This window comes from Scyliorhinus torazame, chromosome 2 (assembly GCF_047496885.1).
Source record: "Scyliorhinus torazame isolate Kashiwa2021f chromosome 2, sScyTor2.1, whole genome shotgun sequence".
Classification (NCBI taxonomy): Eukaryota; Metazoa; Chordata; class Chondrichthyes; order Carcharhiniformes; family Scyliorhinidae; genus Scyliorhinus; species Scyliorhinus torazame.
Window position 1 is genome coordinate 113,240,545 of NC_092708.1, and position 27,601 is coordinate 113,268,145.

At 46.7% G+C, this 27,601-nt stretch overlaps 1 protein-coding gene across 9 annotated transcripts in view; it reads left to right on the forward strand.

Moving 5' to 3' along the window:
• Positions 1–27,601, forward strand: part of mettl8 (methyltransferase 8, methylcytidine) — an 89,427-nt gene that overhangs the window by 12,730 nt on the left and 49,096 nt on the right. For all 9 annotated transcript variants that reach the window (XM_072475734.1, XM_072475769.1, XM_072475776.1 and 6 more), the window contains exons 4-5: positions 507–925; positions 10,461–10,510. In XM_072475734.1, the coding sequence (XP_072331835.1) occupies positions 507–925; positions 10,461–10,510 (469 nt within the window). The remainder of the gene's footprint in view (positions 1–506; positions 926–10,460; positions 10,511–27,601) is intronic.

Below are 27,601 nucleotides of genomic sequence, written 5' to 3' on the forward strand. Positions count from 1 at the left end.
TGGTAGTAAATTTATCAGATTGAATAATCACATTAAATGGGTACAGAGATTACCTTGCATATGTTTAAAGTGAAGGAATCAATGTCAGATTGTATGTATACATTCCAAAGTTTACAATCAAGAAGGAAACAATATTTCAAATTTAAAATTGCTGAAAAGGAAATATTTAAATAATGTCAATGTAATTGGTATTTTTGAGTGTATACATATTTTGCTTTTAGTGAACCTTAACATAGATCTGCTGAACTATGTTTTGTGCAATAGAAACTTTGGTGGGATTATGGTTCCTATAGATCTTGGAAAAAATTATCCTAGTCATAGGCATTATTCTGTGTATATATGCCATTTTTGCTGTAATTTGTGTATCTTTTTCCTTGGATCCCCATTTGCGTTAAGATTTTTAATTTACCGTGCTGCAGCTCCATAGATGTGATTTCAGTTTAAAACCAGACTTCAGGCTTGAACGATTAATTTTTTTTCTCTTTTACTGCAATTTGTTGCTGCAGTCAAATATGAAAAAGATGCCAGTACCTACTGGGATGAATTCTACAAAGCACATCAAAATAAATTCTTCAAAGATCGTAGGTGGCTGCTCCTCGAGTTTCCTGAACTCTTTCCAGACAGAACACTAAGTAGGAATGAAGGGGTCAAAGAACCTACAAGTAATTCCATACTTAGTTCTCATGTTTCCTTACAAACAGAGTATTCTGCAAGTCTAGAAAAAGCAAAGTTGGATGGTTTTAACAAGACACATGCTAAACAAAACATTTCTGAAACCGTACAGCAAGCAAATACTATAGAACGAGCAAAGGGAACAAACAGTGGCAAAGACTTGGAGCATAAAAAGCAACAGAGGAATAGGACGGACAGACTGAAGAATGCAGAATATTTTCCTGGTATTGATTTCACCTTCAGAATTTTTGAGGTATTTTTGCAAAACGGGGTAGACTAGGCTTTTAAGAAGGTGGTATGTGTGTGTCCATTTTATCCATGCTCAATAGGTTCATGTACATTCTGCTTAATATATGAATTAAAAAAATACTATTGCAGTATATTTTCAAAACAACTGTAGCAACACATTTTCAAAAGTCCATGACTCCAGTTGTCAGTACACATCACTTCCCTGTTTCTCCTTTTCGACCTTCTGTTCCCTTCTATTAAACGCATTTTGGCAATTTACTTTATTCTTCAAGGAGGAAAGCAAGATGTTTTGAAATGTTGGTGCCCAGAGTTAGCATGGTTCCATTACACACTGATGTGATCTTTATTTCTGCAAGCTCGGTCTTTCTCCAATGCTTGTTCTAAGTCCGCCTGTAACCTGATTAAGAGGTAGAAATACTGCCAATAAGATATGATGTTGAGGGCCAAGCATAGTGATGACATTGTCTTCCACCACGAATGATGAGATTATCTCCTATTGTTTCATTTTTAAATGATGGCTTTTCAGTAGTAGAAACGCAGGTATGGAGGAGTGCCAAGCAGGATTTTGGTGATTCGCACAGGACAGAATATAAAAATCAGAGCAGAAATCCCACTCTAACTTCTTTATTAAATCTCCTACAACTTAGTTGCAGAGTTGTTTTAGTGCATCTCCATTGGTTTAAAGCAAAACCTTTTAAGCCGTACTGTCCAGAAGATTCTCAACTTTGTTCTTGGGGTGCTGTGAGATAGTTGTTCTCAGCTGTGGTTGCAGTCGGAGTGTACAGTTAGTTTATCGTGGAATATCATTAGATAACATTGCAATGGAGTGGGCGCAGCGGTTAGCACTGCTGCCTCCCGCCGCCGAGGACCCGGGTTCGATCCCGGCCCTGGGTCACAGTGTGGAGTTTGCACATTCTCCACGTGTCTGCGTGGGTCTCATCCCCACAACCCAAACATGTGCAAGGTAGGTGGATTGGCCACTCTAAATTGCCCCTTAATTGGAAATATTAAAAAAACATGAATGATATCGCAGTTGATCAAAATAAGTTTAAATACGTTTTAATCATGGCTGCACATTGCAATTGAAGACAAAAAGATGGGATATTTGCATTGCAGTACTGACTGGTGGGAAAAACTTGTTTCAATATCATACATTTAACCTAGTTTGTGTTACAAGTTTGGGTAGTTTGCTTGTACTTTCAACTCTTAACTTCTCTCTTTTCATGCTTTGTGTGTATGGTTTGTGTTTTTGCATTCATTGTCTCCCCTCATTTTTATTTGACTTCTATTATTAATTCTTCAAAAATGTTATTACTACAGCACAGCAAGTTCATTTCTTGCCATTTTCAGTCTGCACTTCCTTCTGGTTAATATCATCTCTCCATGCAGATACTTTAGTATCCAGCAAAGTGTGTAAATTAAATAAATTTACCCACAGGTACAGTTACAGTGCTCAGTGTAAATTAAGAGAGAGAAAAGAGGATTTGAAAAAAGAGAGGATTTGAAATATGAAGTCACTGAGATATAAGCATTCATGGAAACTTACAGTCATCTCAACATAAATGCACCCAACTGCTCTCAAGAAGAATCGTACGGACTCAAAACATTAACTCTGTACCTTTCTGTGCAGATGCTGTCAGACGTGCTGAGTCGTTCCAGCGTTTTCTGTATTTATTTCAGATTTCCAGTATTTTTCTTTTATATAAATTCATCCAAACTGGACTCCCTCTTGAGACTTGACATTTAAGAAGAGTTGTCAATAAGGTTTTCTGATTTTAGTACGGCTTGTTCATTTAACTGTTTCAGATATCAGAATTATTCATAATTATACAGAAGTATTTTCATACCTTGTGGTTTATAATTCCATTAATCCAGTCGCTAAACATTTTTCCTGTAAAATCTTCCCACAAACCCGACCACCTGCAGCCCTCTCCCTCGCACTGCTCCAGTTTACTCGCATTCCTGCTAGCATGGTGACCTCCCACTTGCAACACAATGAAAAGGATCCAGCCCAATCTACCCCACACCCGACTCTCCCATCTGGCCTAGTGCAAACCAGGAAGAACAAGCCCATACCTCCCCATAGATGAGGCCTCATACCCCAAACTCCCATTCAGAGAAAAACACAAAACTCTAGTAATCCCAACATCAACCATAATGAAGAACCAACACACATGAACATGTAACACCTCCAAACATTCAATATGAGCGGCATGGTAGCACAGTGGTTAGCACTGTTGCTTCACAGTGCCAGGGTTCCAGGTTCGATTCCCGGCTTGGGTCAGTGTCTGTGTGGAGTCTGCACGTTCTCCCTGTGTCAGCGTGGGTTTCCTTCGGGTGCTCCGGTTTCGTCCCACAAGTCCCGAAAGACGTGCTGTTATGTGAGTTGGACATTCTGAATTCTCCATGTGTACCCGAACAGGCGCCGGAATGTGGTGACTAGGGGCTTTTCACAGTAACTTCATTGCAGAGCTAATGTAGGCCTACTTGTGACAATAAAGATTATTATTAAATAACACCAAGACTCTACATAATCGGCATGAATTCTCCCCCAAACAATTCTTTCTCTCAAAGTCATTCGCCTCCTCCAGCGTATTAAAATAATGTTATTTGTTCTTGAACATGACCCATAGTTTTGCCAGGTACATCACCCAAATTGAACTTTGCTCCTAAAGAGGAGCGCGGCTATGGCCTTGTTAAAGCTGCTTGACATTTGGCCAGGTTGGCCCCAATGTCCTGATAGATTCATATGGAGTGACCCTCCCAGCTACGATGTGGAGATGCCGGCGTTGAACTGGGGTGAGCACAGTAAGAAGTCTTAAAACACCAGGTTAAAGTCCAACAGGTTTGTTTCAAACACTAGCTGTCGGAGCACTGCTCCTTCCTCACCTGAGGAAGGAGCAGTGCTCTGAAAGCTTGTGTTTGAAACAAACCTGTTGGACTTAAACCTGGTGTTGTAAGACTTCTTACTGTGCCCTCCCAGCTACAGTCTCACGTGGACTTTGCACACTTCAAAATTCACTCCTTCTCCAAGTATTTATGCAACCGAACGATTACCGCTCATGGCGGATCCCCAGCTTTCAGCTTCTGATGCAGCCACAGGTGGGCCCGATACACCTCTGGCCTTCAAAACTTTGTATGCCACCTCCAGCATTGTTATCTCTGCCTCCAAAGAGACAATCGGGTCTCTGTGATCCGAGACCACCTTATCTATCTCCCGATCGTTGCGCCCTGCGACCTCAGTCACTGCTCCACCCTTTCCATCACCCGCAAAGAGGAGCTACTGCCACATCAGTTGCCTTGGACAGGTCCTCCGCATCTCCTGCCTGTTCTTCTTGAACTCACCAACAATGAACTCCATTAACTGTTCCATTTGCAATGGGGAGGGCGATGACACAGTGAGGTCCGACATATTTTCCTTCGTTGCGCGATGAGAGTCCTCCAAATCCTTAGCGTGTGCTTTGTTCGATTTTAACCCACCGACATCCCACATTGGAGGAGAAAAAACAAACTTGCTTTGTTCTATTTCCCACCAAAACATCTGTTTATATACACCGGGTAGAAAGGGCCAAAAACAAAGTCTCCAAGCGGGAGCCACCCATATGTGACCGATCAGCTCATGGCCGCCAATAGAAATCTCCAGAACATCGCTGATTCTTAATGTGCATCATGATGCCATTTATTTTGAATATGTCGTTAGCAAGTTATAAATATTTAAAGTATCATTTTAACTTATATTTGGATTCATTACTTTGTGTGCCATGTAAATTCTGCAACCTTAAGAATGGACAAAGTTTGGGAATTCTGGGGCAAGTAACGAGCCTGACTCCCCAAAAACCTATTGACTATATTCTACAAGGCACAAAGTCAGGAGAGCGATGGAATTCTATGCACTTGCCTGAAGCTCTACAATATCCAGAACAATAAGTAACCAACTTGATCAGCAGCCCACTCTCCACCATTACTGATACATAGCGAGAGCAGTGTGTACCATTTACAAGATGCAATGCAGCAACTTACGGAGGCTCCTTTGATAACGTGTTCCAGTCACGTGACCTCTACCACCTAGAAGGAGAAGGCAGCAAATGCATGGGAACATAATCTCCTGCAAGTTACCCTCCAACCATGCACCTGGCTTGGAATTAAATTGCTATTCACTCACTGTCACTGGGTCAACATTCTGTAAATCCCTTCCTAACCACCTACACCACATGGACTGCAGTGGTTCAAGAATGTGACATACCATCACCTCTGGGGCAATTAGGGATGGACAATAGATTCTGGCCTTGTCAATGATAATCATATTCTTTGGCTACAATACCCTGGCCAGAGTCGCAACACAACTGAAATCAACAATTCTTAGAAAATACCCAAAGTCTCTGGTTTTTGGTTGCCCAATAACTACAGTCACCAGGTTTGTAAATTTAAACACTATTCATTTAAAAATAAATATTTTTATTAATGCATTTGTATATACAATAAACACAACCAAAACCAGATTAAGAACAAACAGAAACCCTCATCACAAATAAATAACTACCCAACCCCCAACCTCCCTGCCATTCCCCTCCACCCATCCTGCCGTCCCCACTTTAACCTCTTTATCCCCCCCACCCGCTGACACCTTAATTTTCCTTGAAGTCGATAAATGGCTTCCATCTCCGGGCAAACCCATCCACTGACTGTCTGAAAGCAAACTTAATTTTTTTCCAGCCTTAGGAACTCCGCCAGGTCGCTCACCCCCCCCCCCCCCCCCCCCCCCCCCCCGGCTTCGGCGGCTCCGAGTCCCTCTACTCCAACAAATTCCGAATCCAGGCTGCCAGGGAGACAGGCCAAGACGTCGGCCTCTCTCGTACCCTGGACTTCCAGGTCTTCCGGCACCCCAAATATCGCCACTTCTGGACTTGGGGACACCTTCACCTTCAGCACTTCAGACATTACATCTGCGAATCCCTGCCAGAACCTCTTCACCTTTGGACATGCCCAAAACATGTGGATATGGTTCATGGGCCTCCCTGCGCACCGAATGTGCCCTATGCACTATCTTGAATTGAATAAGGCACACGACGAAGATGCATTCACCCTCCTCAAAGCTGCCTTCCACACCCCAGCCATCATTTCCCCCCCCCCCCCAATTCCTCCTCTCACTTCCGTTTGACTTCTACCAGGGCTCCCTCCCAGTCCATTAACTCCTTGTAAATCTCAGATACCTTATCCTCACCCACTCCTGCTTTTGATATCACTTTATCCTGTAGCTCCGGGGGCAGCAGATCAGGATAGGACGGCACCTGCTTCCTCACATAATGCTGCCCTCGTAAATACCGGAACCCATTTCCGCTGGGCAGCTCATACTCCTCCAGTTCCTCTAAACTCGAAAAGCTGCCTCCCACAAACAGGTCCCCAAACCACTTGATACCTGCTCGCTGCCACCCCTGAGACCATGTGTCCAAACCCCCTCATCACCACCACGGTGGAAATCTATGAGTCCCGCAAATCGGTGCCCAGACTGAGGCACCTTCTAGCCTCAGATGCTGCTGCCACTGTCCCAACACCCTCAGGGCCGCCACCGCCATCACACCGGGCTCATGGAGTACTTGGCCGGCAAAAACGGCAGAGGCGCCCTCAACAAGGCCCCGAAGCTTGTGCCTTTACAAGAGGCTGCCTCCATCCGCTCCCACACCGACCCCTCCCCCACGACCCACTTCCTACCCATGGCTATATTTGTTGCCCAATAATAATTCATTATATTTGGCAAGGCCAGCCCCCACCCCTGGATCCCCATTCCAACAGCACCTCCTTTTCCCGTGGGGATTTCCCCACCCACACCCTCTGAAAAAAGATTTTGGAATGAAGATTGGGAGTTTCTGCAAAACCAGTAAGAGCCTCGGGAGTATCCGGGAGCCATTTTCACTGTCTGCACCCACCCCGCCAGTGATAATGGGAGCATATCCCTCCTCTTAAAATCCCCATCATCTGTTCCACCAACCGCGCTAAATTCAATTTATGTAGTTGTGATCAACCCCCACTACCTGGATGCCCAAATACCTAAAGCTTGCCCCCACCACCTTAAACAGCAGCTTGCCCAACCTCCTCTACTGTCCCCTTGTCTCGATCACGAAGACCTCACTCTTCCCCATGTTTTACTTATATCTGGAAAACAGGCCCAAATCCTCTAAAATGTTTGTAATTCCCCCAATCCCTCCCAATGGATCCGATACATAAAACAGCAGATCGACTATTCATTTTTATTAATAACAATAACTATGAGTAAATAACTCACCGCAGGATGTAAAGAAAGATAATAAGTAAAAAGGTTAAAAATCTGTTTCAGATTGATGTCTTCCAGTACATCTTTCTTCAGTGTAGGCCTTCAATTTGAGGTTTTTGCTTTCAGTCTGTAATGCTTTTCACTGCAGATTCATCAGGGTCTGAAAAACATCTCTGCAGGTTCAGAAAGCAGCAAATGTGCAGCGCTTTTGGCAGAAGTGGCTAGCACTGTGGCTTCACAGTGCCAGGGTCCCAGGTTTGATTCCCCACTGGGTCACTGTCAGTCTGGAGTCTGCACGTTCTCCCCATGTCGGCGTGGGTTTCCTCCGGGTGCTCCGGTTTTCTCCCACAGTCCAAAGGCGTGCAGGTTAGGTGGATTGGCCGTGCTAAATTGCCCTTAGTGTCCAAAAAGGTAAGGAGGGGTTATTGGGTTACGGGCATAGGGTGGAAGTGGGGGCTTAAATGGGTCGGTGCAGACTCGATGGGCCGGATGGCCTCCTTCTGCACTGTATGTTCTATGTTTTGAAGAAACAGAGAGAGACAGGCAGGCACACTCACATCTTCTTTTCTGAGCTCGACTGTCCTTCCTGGGTTCTCTGCAAAACCATTCCACACAGATAGGGCCCAATCACCGCCTGTCACCGGGCAAAATATGGCTGTTTAGCACAGGGCTAAATCGCTGCCTTTGAAAGCAGACTGAGGCAGGCCAGCAGCACGGTTCGATTCCCGTAACAGCCTCCCCGAACAGGCGCCGGAATGTGGCGACTAGGGGCTTTTCACAGTAACTTCATTTGAAGCCACCTTGTGACAATAAGCGATTTTCATTTCATTTCATTCATTTGCCACTAGCCAACCAATTGAACCAAATCTCTCCAATCTCTCGGATGCCAGACAATCTGAGTTCTGCTGTTAAAAAGCTAAATCTCCAATAGCAGTGTACTATTTTACAACTTTTATGTTCTTCACTTCCTCTGCTCGACTTAAAGGATATGTCCATTAAATATCTATGGATCAAAATGATAGCCACAAATTAAAAGAAATGGGAAGTAAGGGAATCAACACCTTAAAAGAATTTTAAAAATAGCATTTGCAACCTGTCTAAATTATCACTAGTAATTCTAACCAATATTAGTAGGTGAAGAAGAAAAATATAAGCCCTATAAAAAGGTATGACTCAAACAGTTGCATATTTAAGGTCTCCTGGCATAGGATCTGCTTTAATTTGCACAAAGTATCGAACGTATATCATCACATTTTTTTGTGTATGTAAGATTTCTATATTCTGTTTAATCCAATGGAAAGGGCCATCAAACTACACTCCTAATGAATGGCAAAGAATGAGAATTGTTGACTTGCTTTCGGTGCTGTTTCCACAAAATTATTTTACTTACAATATACACTCAATTAATTGATAACCTACAGATCAGAAATAACTCTACTATCTCTACTTGTATCAAAAGTCCTAATCATGCACAATTGTGCCTCTTTGATTCAATTATTGTATTGTAAATTATTAAATTACAGTTTGATAGCCTCAATTTTCAGTTTTTGTATGGGATGTGGATGTCACTGGCAAGGCCAACATTGGTTGCCCATTCCCAATTGCTGTTGAATTGAGTGGACATTTCAGAATGCAGAAACAACATTGCTGTGGGTCTGGAGTTACATGACCAAGTAAAGTCAGGAGATTAGTGAACCATGGGCGGGATTCTCCGCAATCGGCGCGATGTCCGCCGACCAGCACCAAAAACGGCGCGAATCAGTCCGGCATCCCGCCGCCCCAAAGGTGCGGAATTCTCCGCATCTTGAGCAGCCGAGCCCTCACCTTGAGGGGCTAGGCCGGCGCCGGACCGATTTCCGCCCCGCCAGCTGGCGGGAAAGGCCTTTGGTGCCCCGCCAGCTGGTGCGGAAATGACTTTGCCGCGTGGCGCATGCGCGGGAGCGTCAGCGGCCGCTCACGGCATCCCCGCGCATGCGCAGTGGAGGGGGTCTTCCGTTTCCGCCATAGTGGAGACCATGGCGAAGGCAGAAGGAAAAGAGCGCCCCCACGGCACAGGCCCGCCCGCAGATCGGTGGGCCCCGATCGCGGGCCAAGCCACCGTGGGGGCACCCCCCAGGGCCAGATCGCCCCCCCCCCAGGACCCCGGAGCCCGCCCGTGCCGCCGTGTCCCGCCATCCCAAAGGTGGTTCAATCCACGCCGGCTGGCGTGGGTTGACAGCGGCGGGACTTCGGCCCATCGCTGGCCGGAGAATCGCCGGGGGGGGGGCCACCAACCGGCGCGGCGCGATTCCCGCCCCGCCGAATATCCGGTGCCGGAGAATTCGGCAACCGGTGGGGGCGGGATTCACGCCAGCCCCCGGCGATTCTCCGACCCGGCGGGGGGGGTCGGAGAATCCCGCCCCATATGTGTTTCTACAGCAATCAATGATAGTTTCATGGTCAACATTACTGAAACTAGCATTCAATTCCAGATTTTTTAAATGAATTGTATTTAAATTTTAAATCCCACCAGCTCCTGCCATGAAGGGATTTGAACCAGTGTCCCCAGAGCATTAACCTGGGCTTCCGGATTACTACTCCAGTCACACCACTGTGCCACCATCTTCTCATGAAGTGTTACAAGTATAGCATGCAATTGTGTAAATTTGAACAGGCTATCAGACTGTAATTTATATACTCTATGTGTACAGATTATTTCTAAGTTTTCCTGTTGCTTATTTAAACTTTCATTTAAACAGTTTTAACCACGACCTTATCAATTGATCTTTGGCCTTATAAATAAAAATGTTGTCCACATATTTTATAATTAATGCTTGACCTTTTCTTTCCTACTGTACTAATGGCGCTGACTTATGATTCTGCCTGCCTCAGCAGCCCTCCAGTGCTTCATGTGATCATTCATTCTTTATATCTGAGTATCGCTAGATTACCAAAACAAATCCTGTCCTCACCTAGCTTCCACACAAGACCTTTCCAATGGAGGTCACTGGAACATTTATAACGTACAGACATGCATACATATACAGAATTCAGAAGTGGTGTTTCTAGCCGTTTTGTTCTCTTGCTTAGCTGAAAGGTGCTGAAGTTAATGCGGTATCTCCTGTCACCCTGACTGAAATAAGCTACCAAAGCATAAACCAGGGACTGAATCCTAAGTCTAGGATTCAGACTATGCCCACCCAAATATTTGTTTGAAATTTATTTCAGAATCATATAAATGTACCTTGCTTTGTGAAAACTGATAGTATGTGCTTGATTTTGGTATCATTAGGTTGGATGCGGTGCTGGAAATAGTGTTTTTCCCATCCTGGATGAAATTCGGTAAGTAAAGCAATTGTCATTAAACCTAACATTATAGAACCAAATACAGTTTTATTCAAAATAGGACATTAAGCCATTGCAAAATATTGTATAAATAGTTATTCAAATAGTACCTCACTTAATATTAGATATGACTTCACATATGAAAACATTTTATTTATGTATTGTATATGAGAGAACAAAAACAGAATGTATGCGTGCAAATCACTTCCAATTCTCAGTGAAACATTTATCAAACACAGTTGAATGATTTGGAATGGACCCACTTGAACTAGTTTTCCTTAATTCTTGATCTCTTGAAAAGACAATCCGGTACTGTTAATTACATGGTTTGTTTTGGAACAGAGACAGAAAATTTTGCCAGAGGACTTGGGGATGGCAAATATATCCCACTTTATCTCCTCAAGAAAAATAAATGGGGATAAGCCATCGATAAAATTAGTCTTTCTTCAGTTGCTGGCAAACTGCTAGCAACAGGATAAAATCACTCAAACAATTGGAGAAACATAAGAAATGATTTCTAAACAACATGGCTTGTTTGATTGACCTAAAAATATTCCTTGGAAAAAAAAGATCTAAAAATGCATGTATGTGTTCTTTATGGAATTTCTAATGGATTTCATAAGGTACCTCGTAAATGACTTATGGCAAATGTAATGGTACATGGAATTAAGAGGAATGTGATGACATGGTTAGAAAAATGATTTAAAGGCAAAAAAAAGATTTTTTTTTTTAAATTCTATTCGAAAAAAGTAGGGAATGTTGTCTGCTGATGTCTTGCTGTCAGTTTGCTTACTGCTTGCCATGGCTGAACATTGCTCCATTTAAATGTATATTCTGCTGTTGCATGATAGGGTCACACCTGAATCATGTCTCATAAAATATTAACTTACCTGTTCCCTCCTCAGATTCTGCTGAGTGCTTCCAGAATTTCAGTTTTCCAATTATTGTAGTATTTTGCTTTATGATCCACAATGTTGGATGCCTTTTATGACTCCACTGAATTTACTTGTTTGAACTCTGTGTTGTTGATGTTTGTCCTCCGTGCTGCTGCTGGTGGACAAAGCCTAATTTACAATTAGCAGCATAAAGAACAACCCAGGAAATCTGAACACTACGGAATTCAAATATATATTACTGATCGAGCAAGAAGTACACACTTAGGACCAGGAGTAGGCCATTTGACCTCCAAAGCCTGCTTCGCTATTCAGTAAGATCATGGCTGATCTCAGTGTGGCACAACTCCACTTTCCTGCCTACCCCCAATACCTTGTTAGTGAAGAATTTACCTACTCTGCCTTAAAAATGTTCAATGACCCTGCGTCTATCAATCTGGAGAAGAGAGTTCCACAGACTCATGATCCTCTGTGAGAAAAAAGTTCTCCTCATCTCTGTTTTAAATGGGACACCTCTTATTTTTGAACTGCGTACTCTTGTTCTTGTCTGTCCCACATGCGGAAATATCCTTTCAACATCCACCCTACAGATCCTATATGTTTCAATAAAATCACCTCTCATTCTTCTAAACTTCAATGGATACAGGGCCAAACTTTCCTCATATGACAATCCTCTCATCAAAGGAATCAGTTGTGTACCTTCTCTGACCTGCTTTTAATGCATGCAATTATATCCTTTCTTAAGTAACAGACCAAAACTGGACACTCCAAATGTGGTCTCACCAACGCTCTGTACAAATGTTGCAAAACTTCCCTACTTTTATATTCTATTCCATTTGCAATTAACAACAACATTCCATTTGCCTTCCTAATTTTTTGCTGTATCTGCATGCTAACTTTTTGTGATTCATGTACTAGAACACTTGGATCCCTCTGTAAATCAGTTTTTTTAAAAAGGTTATTTATCTGAGACAAAAACAATCAAAGAGCATTAACAAACAAACCGTGATGTAATAACATATCGTAAAACAATCTAATAAGATAACATGGTAAACACAACATGCATACAATCCTGCTTATTTCTCCCCCAAAGAGTTTTTTAACCAACATATCCCTCAACCCTCCCCTCACTCCAATGACATTTTAGTATTGAGAAGTCGATGATCAGCTTCCACCTCACGTAGAACCCCTCGTCCATTCCTCTAATGGCGAACTTAATCTTTTCCAAGTGGATGAATGCAGCTAGGTCCTGTGCCCTTGGCGGTTCTGAATCCTGCCAACTCAGCAAGATCCTCCTCTGGGCTAGCAGAGAGGCGAATGCCACCATATGGGCTTCTTTCCCCACCAAAGCACCTGGATCAACAGGCACTCCGAAAATTGCTACCCATGGGGACAGCGTTGCCTCCATTCCCAATACCCTTGACAGTACATCAGTAAACCCCCTCCAGAACCCCATCAATTTCAGATAAGCCCAGAACATATGGATATGGTTCGCCAGGGACTCAGCACATCGCACGCAATGATTGTCTGTTCTCGCGAAGAATCGACTCAAACTGGCTGTCGTCATACGCACTCTGCACCATTTTGAATTGGATAAGACCATGTGTAGCACCGTCAATATGACGCGAGGCAGGTTGAGGTAATGTCAATTGAAGGCTTTATTAAGCAGAACTTTATCCCCAGCAGCGTGGTTACAGAATGCAACTGCTGAGGGAAATGGAGGGAAAAACTGGGTTCTTATACCGGCATTTCTGGGTGGAGTCCAGTAGGTGGCAGATCCTATCAGGACCTGGCATCCCTCCACCAATAGCCTGTCGACACGTGGTGTACCGTATTACCCCTAATACATACCACCACATTCACCCCTTGTTGAAAAAAACCCGGCGGGATGATGGTTCGCATGGTGGTAGGGGTTTACAGAGTCGGTACTATGCCGTAACAAAGAACAAGAACAAAGAACAAAGAAATGTACAGCACAGGAACAGGCCCTTTGGCCCTCCAAGCCCGTGCCGACCATACTGCCCGACTAAACTACAATCTTCTACACTTCCTGGGTCCGTATCCTTCTATTCCCATCCTATTCATATATTTGTCAAGATGCCCCTTAAATGTCCCTATCGTCCCTGCTTCCACTACCTCCTCCGGTAGTGAGTTCCAGGCACCCACTACCCTCTGCGTAAAAAACTTGCCTCGTACATCTACTCTAAACCTTGCCCCTCTCACCTTAAACCTATGCCCCCTAGTAATTGACCCCTCTACCCTGGGGAAAAGCCTCTGACTATCCACTCTGTCTATGCCCCTCATAATTTTGTATACCTCTATCAGGTCGCCACTCAACCTCCTTCGTTCCAGTGAGAACAAACCGAGTTTATTCAATCGCTCCTCATAGCTTATGCCCTCCATACCAGGCAACATTCTGGTAAATCTCTTCTGCACCCTCTCTAAAGCCTCCACATCCTTCTGGTAGTGTGGCGACCAGAATTGAACACTATACTCCAAGTGTGGCCTAACTAAGGTTCTATACAGCTGCAACATGACTTGCCAATTCTTATACTCAATGCCCCGGCCAATGAAGGCAAGCATGCCGTATGCCTTCTTGACTACCTTCTCCACCTGTGTTGCCCCTTTCAATGACCTGTGGACCTGTACTCCTAGATCTCTTTGACTTTCAATACTCTTGAGGGTTCTACCATTCACTGTATATTCCCTACCTGCATTAGCCCTTCCAAAATGCATTACCTCACATTTGTCCGGATTAAACTCCATCTGCCATCTCTCCGCCCAAGTCTCCAGACAATCTAAATCCTGCTGTATCCTCAGACAGTCCTCATCGCTATCCGCAATTCCACCAACCTTTGTGTCGTCTGCAAACTTACTAATCAGACCAGTTACATTTTCCTCCAAATCATTTATATATACTACAAAGAGCAAAGGTCCCAGCACTGATCCCTGTGGAACACCACTGGTCACAGCCCTCCAATTAGAAAAGCATCCCTCCATTGCTACCCTCTGCCTTCTATGGCCTAGCCAGTTCTGTATCCACCTGGCCAGTTCACCCCTGATCCCGTGTGACTTCACCTTTTGTACTAGTCTTCCATGAGGGACCTTGTCAAAGGCCTTACTGAAGTCCATATAGACAACATCTACTGCCCTACCTGCATCAATCATCTTAGTGACCTCCTCGAAAAACTCTATCAAGTTAGTGAGACACGACCTCCCCTTCACAAAACCGTGCTGCCTCTCACTAATATGTCCATTTGCTTCCAAATGGGAGTAGATCCTGTCTCGAAGAATTCTCTCCAGTAATTTCCCTACCACTGAAGTAAGGCTCACCGGCCTGTAGTTCCCGGGATTATCCTTGCTACCCTTCTTAAACAGAGGAACAACATTTGAACTTTGAACAAAACACAAGATTATCGCTTCAACTGGGCCAACGGGCCAAACAGGGTCGGCATGATGCCATAACTATAACAAGACACAATAACTGAAAACGTTGAGAGTTAAAGTGATTCGATGAGCCAGATGGGCGCCCTGGTCGTCCTTGCCGATCATCTCGGGCGTGGTGGTGATGGCGCTGGCTCGAGTCCCGTCGACTCTGGGAGCGTAGCGCTGTCCCCTGCGTCCTTACTCCTGGGCGGGTCTGGGAGGAGAATCGAACCCCCCGGGAAGGGGGTGGCTGCGGGATGAACCGGCGGGAGTGAGGAGGTGGTGATTGGCGTTGGGGGAGTATGGGTAGATCCGGCGGGCGCCAGATCTCGCAGGGAGACCGTGTCCTGTCGCCCATCGGGGTACTCCACATAGGCGTATTGCGGGTTGGCGTGAAGGAGATGCACCCGTTCCACCAACGGATCTGACTTGTGCGCCCGCACATGTTTCCGGAGCAGATTGGGTCCCGGAGCTGCTAGCCAGGTCGGAAGTGGCGTTCCAGAGGAGGACTTCCTAGGAAAGAGGAGGAGGCGCTCGTGAGGCGTTTGATTCGTGGTGGTGCACAGCAGGGACCGGATAGAGTGAAGGGCATCCGGGAGGACTTCCTGCCAGCGGGAAATTGGGAGGCTCCTAGACCGGAGGGCCAGCAGGACGGCCTTCCAGACCGTTCCATTCCCGCTTTCTACCTGCCCGTTCCCTCGGGGGTTGTAACTGGTCGTCCTGCTCGAGGCTATGCCCCTGCTGAGCAGGAATTGACGCAGTTCGTCACTCATAAAGGAGGACCCCCTGTCGCTATGGATATAGTTGGGGAAACCGAACAGTGTAAAAATGGTACCGAGGGCTTTAATGACCGTGGACGCGGTCATGTCGGGGCAGGAGATGGCGAAAGGGAAACGGGAGTATTCGTCAACGACGTTCAGGAAGTACGCGTTGCGATCGGTGGAGGGGAGGGGGCCTTTGAAATCCAAACTGAGGCGTTCAAAGGGTCGAGAGGCCTTAACCAGGTGCGCTCTATCTGGCCTGAAAAAGTGCGGTTTGCACTCAGCGCAGATCTGGCAGTTTCTGGTGACTGTTCGGATGTCCTCGACGGAGTAAGGGAGTTTGCGGGCCTTAAGGAAGTGGTAGAAACGAGTGACCCCCGGGTGGCAGAGGTCCTAGTGGAGGGCTTGTAGATGGTCCACTTGTACATTGGCACATGTGCCGCGAGATAGGGCATCGGATGGCTCGTTCAGCTTTCCGGGACGATACAAGATCTCATAATTGAAGGTGGAGAGTTCGATCCTCCACCGCAAGATCTTGTCGTTCTTGATCTTGCCCCGCTGTGCATTATCGAACATGAAGGCAACTGACCGTTGGTCAGTGAGGAGAGTGAATCTCCTACCGGCCAGGTAATGCCTCCAATGTCGCACAGCTTCCACTATTGAACATAGAACATAGAACAATACAGCGCAGTACAGGCCCTTCGGCCCACGATGTTGCACCGAAACAAAAGCCATCTAACCTACACTATGCCATTATCAGCCATATGTTTATCCAATAAACTTATAGAACATAGAACAATACAGCGCAAATTCCTATTGCTTGTGCCTCCTTTTCCACTGAGGAGTGGCGGATTTCTGAAGCGTGGAGGGTTCGGGAGAAGAAGGCCACGGGTCTGCCTGCTTGGTTGAGGGTGGCCGCCAGAGCTACATCCGATGCGTCGCTCTCGACCTGGAAGGGGAGGGACTCGTCGATGGCGCGCATCGTGGCCTTTGCGATATCCGTTTTGATGCGGCTAAAGGCCTGGCATGCCTCTGTCGTCAGGGGAAAAGTAGTGGACTGGATTAGTGCACGGGCCTTGTCTGCGTACTGGGGGACCCACTGGGCGTAATAAGAAAAGAAGCCCAGGCAACGTTTCAGGGCTTTGGCACAGTGGGGGAGAGGGAACTCCATGAGGGGGCGCATGCGTTCAGGGTCGGGGCCTATCACTCCATTACGCACTACGTAGCCCAGGATGGCTAGACGATCGGTGCGGAACACGCATTTTTCTTTGTTGTAAGTGAGGTTCAGGGCGTGAGCGGTCTGGAGGAATTTTTGGAGGTTGGCGTCGTGGTCCTGCTGGTCGTGGCCGCAGATGGTGACGTTGTCGAGATATGGGAACATGGCCCGTAAACCGTGCTGGTCAACCATTCGGTCCATCTCTCGTTGGAAGACCGAGACTCCGTTCGTGACACCGAATGGAACCCTTAAAAAGTGGTATAACCGCCCGTCTGCTTCGAAGACAGTATAGTTGCGGTCACCGGGACGGATGGGAGCTGGTGGTAGGCGGACTTGAGGTCCACGGTGGAAAAGACCTTGTACTGTGCAATCCGATTGACCATGTCGGATATGCGGGGGAGAGGGTACGCATCTAGCTGAGTGTACCTGTTGATGGTCTGACTATAGTCGATGACCATCCTCTGTTTCTCCCCGGTCTTAACAACTACCACCTGGGCTCTCCAGGGACTGTTGCTAGCCTGGATGATGCCTTCCTTCAGCAGCCTCTGGACTTCGGACCGGATAAATGCTCGGTCCTGGGCGCTGTACCGTCTGCTCCTTGTGGCGACGGGTTTGCAATCCGGTGTGAGGTTCGCAAACAAGGAAGGCGGTCCAACCTTGAGGGTCGCGAGGCCGCAGACAGTCAGTGGGGGTATAGGGCCGCCAAATTTAAATGTTAAACTCTGGAGGTTGCATTGGAAGTCCAACCCTAGGAGTGTGGGCGCACAGAGATGGGGGAGGACATACAGCCGGTAATTTCGGAACTCCCTCCCCTGCACCGTTAGGTTAGCGATGCAGAACCCCGTGATCTGAACGGAGTGGGATCCCGCCGTCAGGAAAGTTTTCTGGGTGCTTGGCCGAATTACGAGGGAACAGCGCCTTACCGTGTCCGGATGAATGAAGCTCTCCGTGCTCCCAGAGTCGATAAGACACAGCGTCTCGTAGCCATTCACTAGGACTGTAGTGGTTGCAGTCTGGAGCGTCCGGGGTCGCGACTGGTCGAGGGTCGTCGAAGCCAGACGTGGTTGTTGAAGTTGAGCATCGTAATCAGGCAGTATGTGGCCGTCTGTGTCGGGGTCCTTCAGCCAAGATGGCGGCGTCCACGGATCGAGCGCGGTCGGGGGTGGACAAAATGGCGGCACCCATCTCTCCCTCGTGGCGTCCGGGATCCAAAATGGCGGCGTCCGTTGGTCACACGTGGATCGCTGGGGGGGCTGGGTCTGTCGTCCTGTTTCTTCCCCGGAGATAGCGGCGACCCCGCGGGACTTGCACACCGTCGCGTAGTGGCCTTTCTTCCCGCAGCTTTTGCAGGTAGCCGCGCGGGCCGGGCATCGCTGCCGAGTGTGTTTCGGCTGGCCGCAAAAATAGCAGCAGGGCCCCCCCGGTTGGTCTGGTGTTTTGGTCGCGCAGGTTTGCAGGGGTGGGGGGGGTGTCGGAGAGTCGACCCCAGCGGGGGTCCACGGAGCCCAAGGGGCTGTAGTGCAGTCGGGGGCGTAGGCGCGGGCGTTACGCGAGGCCACATCGAGGGATGCCGCCAGGGCCCGAGCTTCTGTAAGTCCCAGAGATTCTTTCTCCAGAAGCCTCTGGCGGATCTGGGAAGAGGCCAAACCTGCCACATACGCATCGCGGACCAGGAGCTCTGTGTGTTAACTCGCTGTTACCACCGGGCAGTTGCAGTTTCGACCCAGGATCTGCAGGGCGTTATAAAACTCGTCCAGCGATTCCCCCGGAAATTGCCGTCGTGTGGCGAGCTGGTAGCGAGCAAGAACCTGGTTGGCGGGCCGGATGTAGATATCCTTCAGCGCGGCGATGGCACCGGTGAAACCGTCCTCGTCCTCGATAAGGGAGTAGACGTCAGGACTCACCCTGGAATAGAGGACCTGCATCTTTTGTTCGTCAGTCGGTGTGCCGGGGGCCGTTCGGAGTTAGCCCTCAAAGCATGCCATCCAGTGTTTGAAGATAGAGGCTGAGTTAGCTGCTTGGGGTGCGATGCGCAGGCACTCCGGGGTGATTCGGAGCTCCATGTTCTCACGTCGTTTTCTTCAATTTAAATTCTGCTTAATAAATTGTAACACTGTCAATATGACGCGAGGCAGGTTGAGGTAATGTCAATTGAAGGCTTTATTAAGCAGAACTTTATCCCCAGCAGCGTGGTTACAGAATGCAACTGCTGAGGGAAATGGAGGGAAAAACTGGGCTCTTATACCGGCATTTCTGGGTGGAGTCCAGTAGGTGGCAGATCCTATGAGGACCTGGCATCCCTCCACCAATAGCCTGTCGACACGTGGTGTACCGTATTACCCCTAATACATACCACCACACCATGTCTGGCGCATGACAAGGAAGCATTAGTCCTGCACAACGCCTCCTTCCAAATCCCCCCTCGCATCGCACCCCCCCTCCCGCCCCCCAATTCCTCCTGACGGAATAGCCTCCATTGACGTTTCCTCCTTTTTGGTCAGCTCTGCACGCGCAGATATCACAGATCTTAGCTTTCCCAGTCTTGTCCTCTGGTAAGAGCCTATCCTGTAATCCCGGGGATGATAACATCGGGAACGAACCCACCTCCTTTCTCAGGCCCTAATCTGAAGGTATCTGAACCTATCATTATTAGTTAACTGGTAAACCTCCGCCAGGTCAGTCAAGTCTGCTAATTTCCTTCCCACAAACAGGTCCGGAAAGCATCTAATCCCCATCTGGTCCCATTCTCTAAACCTTGCCGGGCCAAATCTATGGTTATTGCAAATCAGCGCCTCTATACACATCCTCAGTGTGGCGATTACCACTGGATTCGGTGAATATCTATTTGGAGTGAACAGCACAGGGGCCAAAACCAGTGCCCTCAAGGTGGTCCCCTTACATGAGGGTTCTTCTACTTTTCCCCATACCGATCCTTGGTCCTCCATTCACTTCCGGACCATGACAGTGATTGCAGCCCAGTAATAATTTTTTAAGTTTGGGAGCACCAGGCCACACCCTCACCTATCTCTCACCAGGAATCTTCCCCACCCAAACAAAGTTCAGGATCAGCTTGTTAACCTTCCTAAAGAACGATTTGGGCAGGAAATTTGGGAGACTCTGGAATATAAACAGATGTTTCGGCAGAACCACCATGTTTACTTTCTGAGCTCCGCCCATCAAGGATAGTGGCAACATATCCCATCTCTTGAAGTCCTCTCTCATCCCTTCCACAATTGTTGCCAAATTTAGCTTTTGGAGTTGGGCCCAATCTAGTGCCACATGTGTTCCCAGATATCGGAAACTCGACCTCACCAATCGGAATGGAAGATTACTCAAACAACCTTCCTGCCCTCCGGTGCTAATCGGGAATACCTCGCTTTTTATCATGTTGAGCTTATTACCAGAGAAGGATTCTTTCAGAATCTCCATTATCTTACCGAGGCACTCTGCAGATTTTGATATATACAGTAGGAGGATGTCTGCATATGGGGAGACCAGGTGCTCTCTCTCTCTCTCTCCTCCCCCCCCCCCCCCTCAATACCACTCCATTCTGTAGAGGACAGAAGTGCCATCGCCAATGGCTCAATCGCAAAGGGCAAAGAACAATGGAGAGAGCGCAGGCACTCCTGTCTCGTCCTACCCTGCAAAGTGAAGTACTTAGAGTTAGCCCCATTAGTCAGGACGCTCACCTTCAGGGCCTTGTACAATAATCTGACCCAATCTACAAACTCCTCTCCAAACCCAAACCATTCCAGTCCATCAAACAAGTGCGCTCATTCCACTCGGCAAATGCCTTCTCCGCCTCCATAGACACCACCACCTTCACCTCCTTCCACTCTGCAGGCATCATGATCACATCCAATAGCCTCTGTATATTACTCGATAATTGCCTACCCTTAACAAACCATGTCTGATCTTCCCCAACCACATCCGGCACACAACCCTTAATTCGAGTGGCCAAAATCTTTGCCAGAAGTTTTGCGTCAATGTTCAATGGTGCGATCGGCTGGTAAGACCCACACTGTTTAGGGTCTTTGTCCTTCTTTAGGATAAGTGAGATCGATGCCTTGGACAGTTTTGTGGGGGAGCTCGCGCTTCTCCAGCGCTTCGTTATACATCCGCACCAACAAGGCACCCAGCAGCAACCCAAATCGCTTATAGAATTCGACAAGAAACCCATCTGGGCCCAGGGCTTTCCTGGACTGCATCAACCCCACACACTCCATCATCTCCCGCAGCCTTATTGGAGCCCCCAGCCCTATTGGAGCCCCCAGCCCCTGCACTCTTGCTTGTTCTACCCTCTGAAACTCCAACCTAACCAGAAAGCATCTTCTCCCTTCATCCCCCAGTGGAGGTTCCGACTGGTATAGTCTCCCATCGAAAGTATCAAAAATTCCATTAATCCCCTCCGGATCTCCGAGAGCAGAAGGAGGCCATCCGGCCCATCGAGTATCCACCTATCCACTCCATCCTATAACCCATAATCCCGTAATTTAACCTGTACATCACTGGAAACTAAGGGACAATCTATCATGGTATCATGGCCAATCCACCTAATCTGCACATCTTTGGACTGTGGAAGGAAACTGGAGTACCCGGAGGAATCCCACGCAGACACGGGGAGAATGTACAAACTCCACACTGACAGTGACCCAAGGCCGGAATTGAACCCAGGTCTCTGGCGCTGTGACACAGCAGTGCTAACCACTGTGCCGCACTCTTTGCCCCCTCATCTCTCAACCTAACTATCCCCCTTGCCGCTGCATGTTTCCTCAATTGGTGAGCAAGCATCCTACTGGCCTTCTCCCCATGTTCATACACACCCCTCTAGCTTTATGCAGTTGCCTCCACCTTTTCGGTAGAAATCAGTTTAAACTCCATCTGGAGCCCCTGTCGCTCCTTTAGTAGCGCCTCCTTGGCTGATTCTGAGTATTTACAATCAACTGCCAAAATTGCCTCCATCAGCCTTGACTGCTCCATCCGCTCCATCCTCAGCCTGTGTGCAAGGATCGAGATGAGCTCTTCCCTAATCACAGCTTTCAGTGCCTCCCACACCACACCAGCGAAAACCTCACCGTGTTGATCTGGTCTACATAATTGTGAACTACCCCCTCTATCTGCTAACAAGTCCCTTTATCTGAAAGACGACCTACATCCATCTTCCGGTGGGGCCTTTAGGGGAATGCCCTCTCTGCTCGTAGACCCACCCAGTGTGGTGCGTGATCTTACACCACAATCGCCAAATATTCCGCCTCAGCCACTTGTGTCATCAATGACTTGTCCATAACAAAAAGGTCGATCCAGGAATAGCCCTTATGGACATGAGAGAAAAAGGAGAATTCCCTAGGTCTCGCGAAGCGCTACGGATCCACCCCACCTATAAGCTGCATAAACTCCTACAGCTCCCTAGCCATCACCGACATAGAATCCTAGAATTTACAGTGCAGAAGGAGGTCGTTCGGCCCATCGAGTCTGCACCGGCCCTTGGAAAGAGCACCCCATTTAAGCTCATGCCTCCACCCTATCCCAGTAATCCACCCAACCTTTTTGGACACTTAGGACAATTTATCATGGCCAATCCACCTAACCAACACATCTTTGGACAGTGGGAGGAAACCGGAGCACCTGGAGGAAATCCACGCTGACACGGGGAGAACGTGCAAACTCCATACAGACAGTGAACCAAGCCGGGAATCGAACCTGGGACCCTGGAGCTGTGAAGCAACTGTGCTAACCACTGCTACTGTAGCGTGCTACCATGCAGCCCTTCCTGAGTCTAGAGCAAGATCAGTGTAGTGCTGGGTCTAACACTGTTAAAGTCCCCCCCCCAAGAATCAATCTGTGAGTATCCAAATCCGGGATTGTCGCCAGAATCCGCCTCAAGAATTCCACATCATCCCAGTTTGGGGCATAGGTGTTGCCCAGCACCACCGGGAAACCTTCCACCCTCCCGCTCACCAGCACAAATCTACCACCCGGACCGGTCACAATCTTTCCCGCTGTGAAAGCCACCTTCTTGCTGATCAACACAGGGCAGCACGGTAGCTTTGTGGATAGCACAAATGCTTCACAGCTCCAGGGTCCCAGGTTCGATTCCGGCTTGGGTCACTGTCTGTGCGGAGTCTGCACATCCTCCCCGTGTGTGTGTGGGTTTCCTCCGGGTGCTCCGGTTTCCTCCCACAGTCCAAAGATGTGCGGGTTAGGTGGATTGGCCATGCTAAATTGCCCATAGTGTCCAAAATTGCCCTTAGTGTAGGGTGGGGTTACTGGGTTATGGGGATAGGGTGGAGGTGTGGATCTTGGGTAGGGTGCTCTTTCCAAGAGCCGGTGCAGACTCGATGGGCCGAATGGCCTCCTTCTGCACTGTAAATTCTATGTCTATGACAAACACAGCCACCCCCCTTATCATCATGCCAAGTCCCGAATGGAAGACCTGACCCTCTCAGTCCTTCCTTAGTCTTGTCTGATGCGCCACTTTCAAATGAAAGTCAAACCTTCAACTGCACTCGCGAAGGCCTCCCAGTCTACCTGCAGCCGCTTTTTTTCAGCACTTACCATGGGAAGTTGAATACCAGACAAACTGCAATGCGGAGCAGCTTTCACCTCTCAATCTTTGAAGTACAATCCTGCCGCCTGATCGGCCTTAACAGGTCGAAATGCGCTACCTCGCACGGGAGCCACCAAGCTTGTGATCGTCTACGTCATGGTCGCCACCAGAAGTTTGTACGTCAGAGTTCTGCAATTTCTCCCTATTTACATTTTTTTTTTAACTGCTTTTCTATTCTTCCTGCCAAAATGGACAAGTTCACATTTTCCCACATTATATTCCCATCTGCAAGATTATTGCTCACTCACTTAACCTATCTATATTCCTTTGCTGACTCCTTATGTCCTCCTCACTACTTACTTTCCTATGTATCTTTGTGTCATCAGCAATTTAACAACCATACATTCGATCTTGTCATCCATGTCATTGATGTAGGTTAGAGGCAATCGAGACCCCAGCACTGATCCCTGTGGCACTCCACTTGTTATATTGTGCCATTCCGAAAATGGTCCATCTATGCCTACTCTCTATTTCCTGTTCTCTAAACAATCTTCAAACTATCATATTTTAACTTTACAACAAAAAATGTGGATTCACTGCCCACAGTTGTCAGGCTACAAATTTTAATAGAGTAATAGAATGGCTACGGTATGGAAGGAGACCATTCGGCCTCTTGTGTCCATGCCAGCTCTCTGCAAGAGCAACTCTGCTGGTCCCACTTCCCCGCCATTTCCCCATAGCCCAGCACTTTTGTTCCCTTCAGGTAGGCAGAAAGTGGGTAATTATAGGCCAGTGAGCTTAACTTCGGTAGTAGGGAAGATGCTGGAATCTATCATCAAGGAAGAAATAGCGAGGCACCTGGATGGAAATTGTCCCATTGGACAGACGCAGCATGGGTTCATAAAGGGCAGGTCGTGCCTAACTAATTTAGTGGAATTTTTTGACGACATTAACAGTGCGGTAGATAACGGGGAGCCAATGGATGTGGTATATCTGGATTTCCAGAAAGCCTTTGACAAGGTGCCACACAAAAGGTTGTTGCATAAGATAAAGATGCATGGCATTAAGGGGAAAGTAGGAGCATGGATAGAGGATTGGTTAATTAATAGAAAGCAAAGAGTGGGGATTAATGGGTGTTTCTCTGATTGGCAATCAGTAGCTAGTGGTGTCCCTCAGGGATCAGTGTTGGGCCCACAACTGTTCACAATTTACATAGATGATTTGGAGTTGGGGACCAAGGGCAATGTGTCCAAGTTTGCAGACGACACTAAGATAAGTGGTAAAGCAAAAAGTGCAGAGGATACTGGAAGTCTGCAGAGGGATTTGGACAGGCTAAGTGAATGGGCTAGGGTCTGGCAGATGGAATACAATGTTGACAAATGTGAGGTTATCCATTTTGGTAAGAATAACGGCAAAAGGGATTATTATTTAAATGATAAAAAATTAAAACATGCTGCTGTGCAGAGAGATCTGGGTGTGCTAGTGCATGAGTCGCAGAAAGTTGGTTTTCAGGTGCAACAGGTGATTAAGAAGGCAAATGGAATTTTGTCCTTCATTGCTAGAGGGATGGAGTTTAAGACTAGGGAGGTTATGCTGCAATTGTATAAGGTGTTAGTGAGGCCACACCTGGAGTATTGTGTTCAGTTTTGGTCTCCTTACTTGAGAAAGGACGTACTGGCACTGGAGGGTGTGCAGAGGAGATTCACTAGGTTAATCCCAGAGCTGAAGGGGTTGGGTTACGAGGAGAGGTTGAGTCGACTGGGACTGTACTCGTTGGAATTTAGAAGGATGACGGGGGATCTTATAGAAACATATAAGATTATGAAGGGAATAGGTAGGATAGATGCGGGCAGGTTGTTTCCACTGGCGGGTGAAAGCAGAACTAGGGGGCATAGCCTCAAAATAAGGGGAAGTAGATTTAGGACTGAGTTTAGGAGGAACTTCTTCACCCAAAGGGTTGTGAATCTATGGAATTCCTTGCCCAGTGAAGCAGTAGAGGCTCCTTCATTAAATGTTTTTAAGATAAAGATCGATAGTTTTTTGAAGAATAAAGGGATTAATGGTTATGGTGTTCGGGCCGGAAAGTGGAGCTGAGTCCACAAAAGATCAGCCATGATCTCATTGAATGGCGGAGCAGGCTCGAGGGGCCAGATGGCCTACTCCTGCTCCTAGTTCTTATGTTCTTATGTTCTTATCGAGTTCCCTTTTGAAAGTCATGTTTGAGTCTGCCTCCACCATACTCAGGCAGTGCATGTCAGATCCTAATCACTCGCTGCACAGTGAATGTTTTTCCTCATGCTGCTATTGTTTTTCTTGCCAGTTACCGTAAATTGATATCCTTTGCTTTTTGATTCTTCTGCTATTGGAAACAGTTTCCCTACATACTCTGTCTAGACCCCTCATGATTTTGAACACCTCTATCAAATTACCTCTTGACCTTCTCCAAGGAGAACAACCACAGTGTCTTCTTTTTATCTATGTAACTGGTGTCCCTCACTCTTGGAACCATTCTTGGAAAGCTTTTCTGCACCTACTCTAAAGCCTTCGCAAGCTTCCTAAAGTGTAATGTCCAGAATTGAACACAATATGCCAGTTGTGGCTGAACCAGTATTTTATATTGGTTCATCATTACTTCCTTGCTTTTGTGCTCTGTGCCTCTTTATGAAGACTGGGGTCCCATGTGCCATTTTAACCATTTTCTCAATCAGCCCAACCACTTTTAAGGATTTCTGCACATATAAATCCAGGTCTCTCTGCTCCTGCACTCCTTTAGAATTGTACCCTTCATTATATATTATCTCCTTGTCTTCCATCAAAATTGTATCACTTCTCTGTGTTAAATTCCATCTGCCATTTATCCACTCATTCCACCAGCTTGTCTATTCCTTATGAAGCCTATCGTTGTCCTCCTCAAATTTTACCATACTTCCAAATTTTGACTTAACTGCAAAATTTAATTGGCGGCACAGTGGCGCAGTGGTTAGCACTCCTGCCTCATGCCGCTGAGGCCCCAGATCTGATCCCTGCCCCGGGTCACTGTCCGTGTGGAGTTTGCACGTTCTCCCCGTGTCTGCATGGGTCTCACTGCCACAACCCAAAGATGTGCAGGGTAGGTGGATTGGCTCCGCTAAATTGCCCTTTAATTGAGAAAAAAAAATGAATTGGGTACTCTAAATTTATTTTTAAAAACTGCAAAATTTAAAATTGTGCCCTGCGCACCCAAGTCCAGGTCATTAATATATAGCAAGAAAATCAGTGGTCCTGGTACCAACCACTTGGAACCCCAATGTGTAACCTTCCTCCAGTCTGAAAAACAACTGTTCACCTCTACCCTTTTGGTTCCTATCGGCCAACTACATACTCATGCTGTCACAATTCTGACACTTTATGCCGCATTTAAATTTCTGCCACCTGATTCCAGTCACAATTGCTTCAGTATTCCTTCAAGGTTTCTGTCTCTTTGAAGTAAGATAAAATATGAAAACATGTTTTAATCCTATATGAAAAATTAGGATAAAGCATATTTAACAGGTTAAAGTTGACATCCTCATTTACTATTAAATGATCAAATGTATAAAAAAAGAAAAATCTCATCACTAAACAAATGAATATCATCAAAAATGATACTGACCTATCTCTAATTTGATTATATATATTATATTTCGGTGCCTTTTATTCAGGGCATCAGAGTTATGTTAGTTGGTTCATTTTATTATGTAAAATTATATAAAATTAACCAACTAACATACCTCTGATGCCCAGAATAAAAGGCACCAAAATACATGTGCATATATAAAAGACTGACACAAGTACCAGTTGTCCCCTACACTCATTTTTAATACACCAATAACAGGCCTGCACCATTTGGTGTTGCATACATAAAATATATCTAATGAGGGTGAGTTGCCTGGGTAGGAGAGGACATAAGATAGAATTCCTCTCCTGCTGTATGTTTTGATGCAGCCAACTCTAGAGCTGTAGAGAATAAGATAGGAGATCAGTGTTTAAGAAAAGGTTGAAAGGGGAAGCATGTGAATGTTTGTATTTGCAAATCCTCATTATATTTAGGTGTACAGTACAGTCTGCTTCCACAAAGATTTCTGGGGCTAAAATATTGAGAAACTAAACATGTTTATATATTTTGAATGTGTAAGTATTTACTTCGTATTTTACTTTCATACATTAAGCACTATGCTCCAGCAGACAATGCCGTAGCAACTGACAGAAGTCAATGGGTGTGTTTGA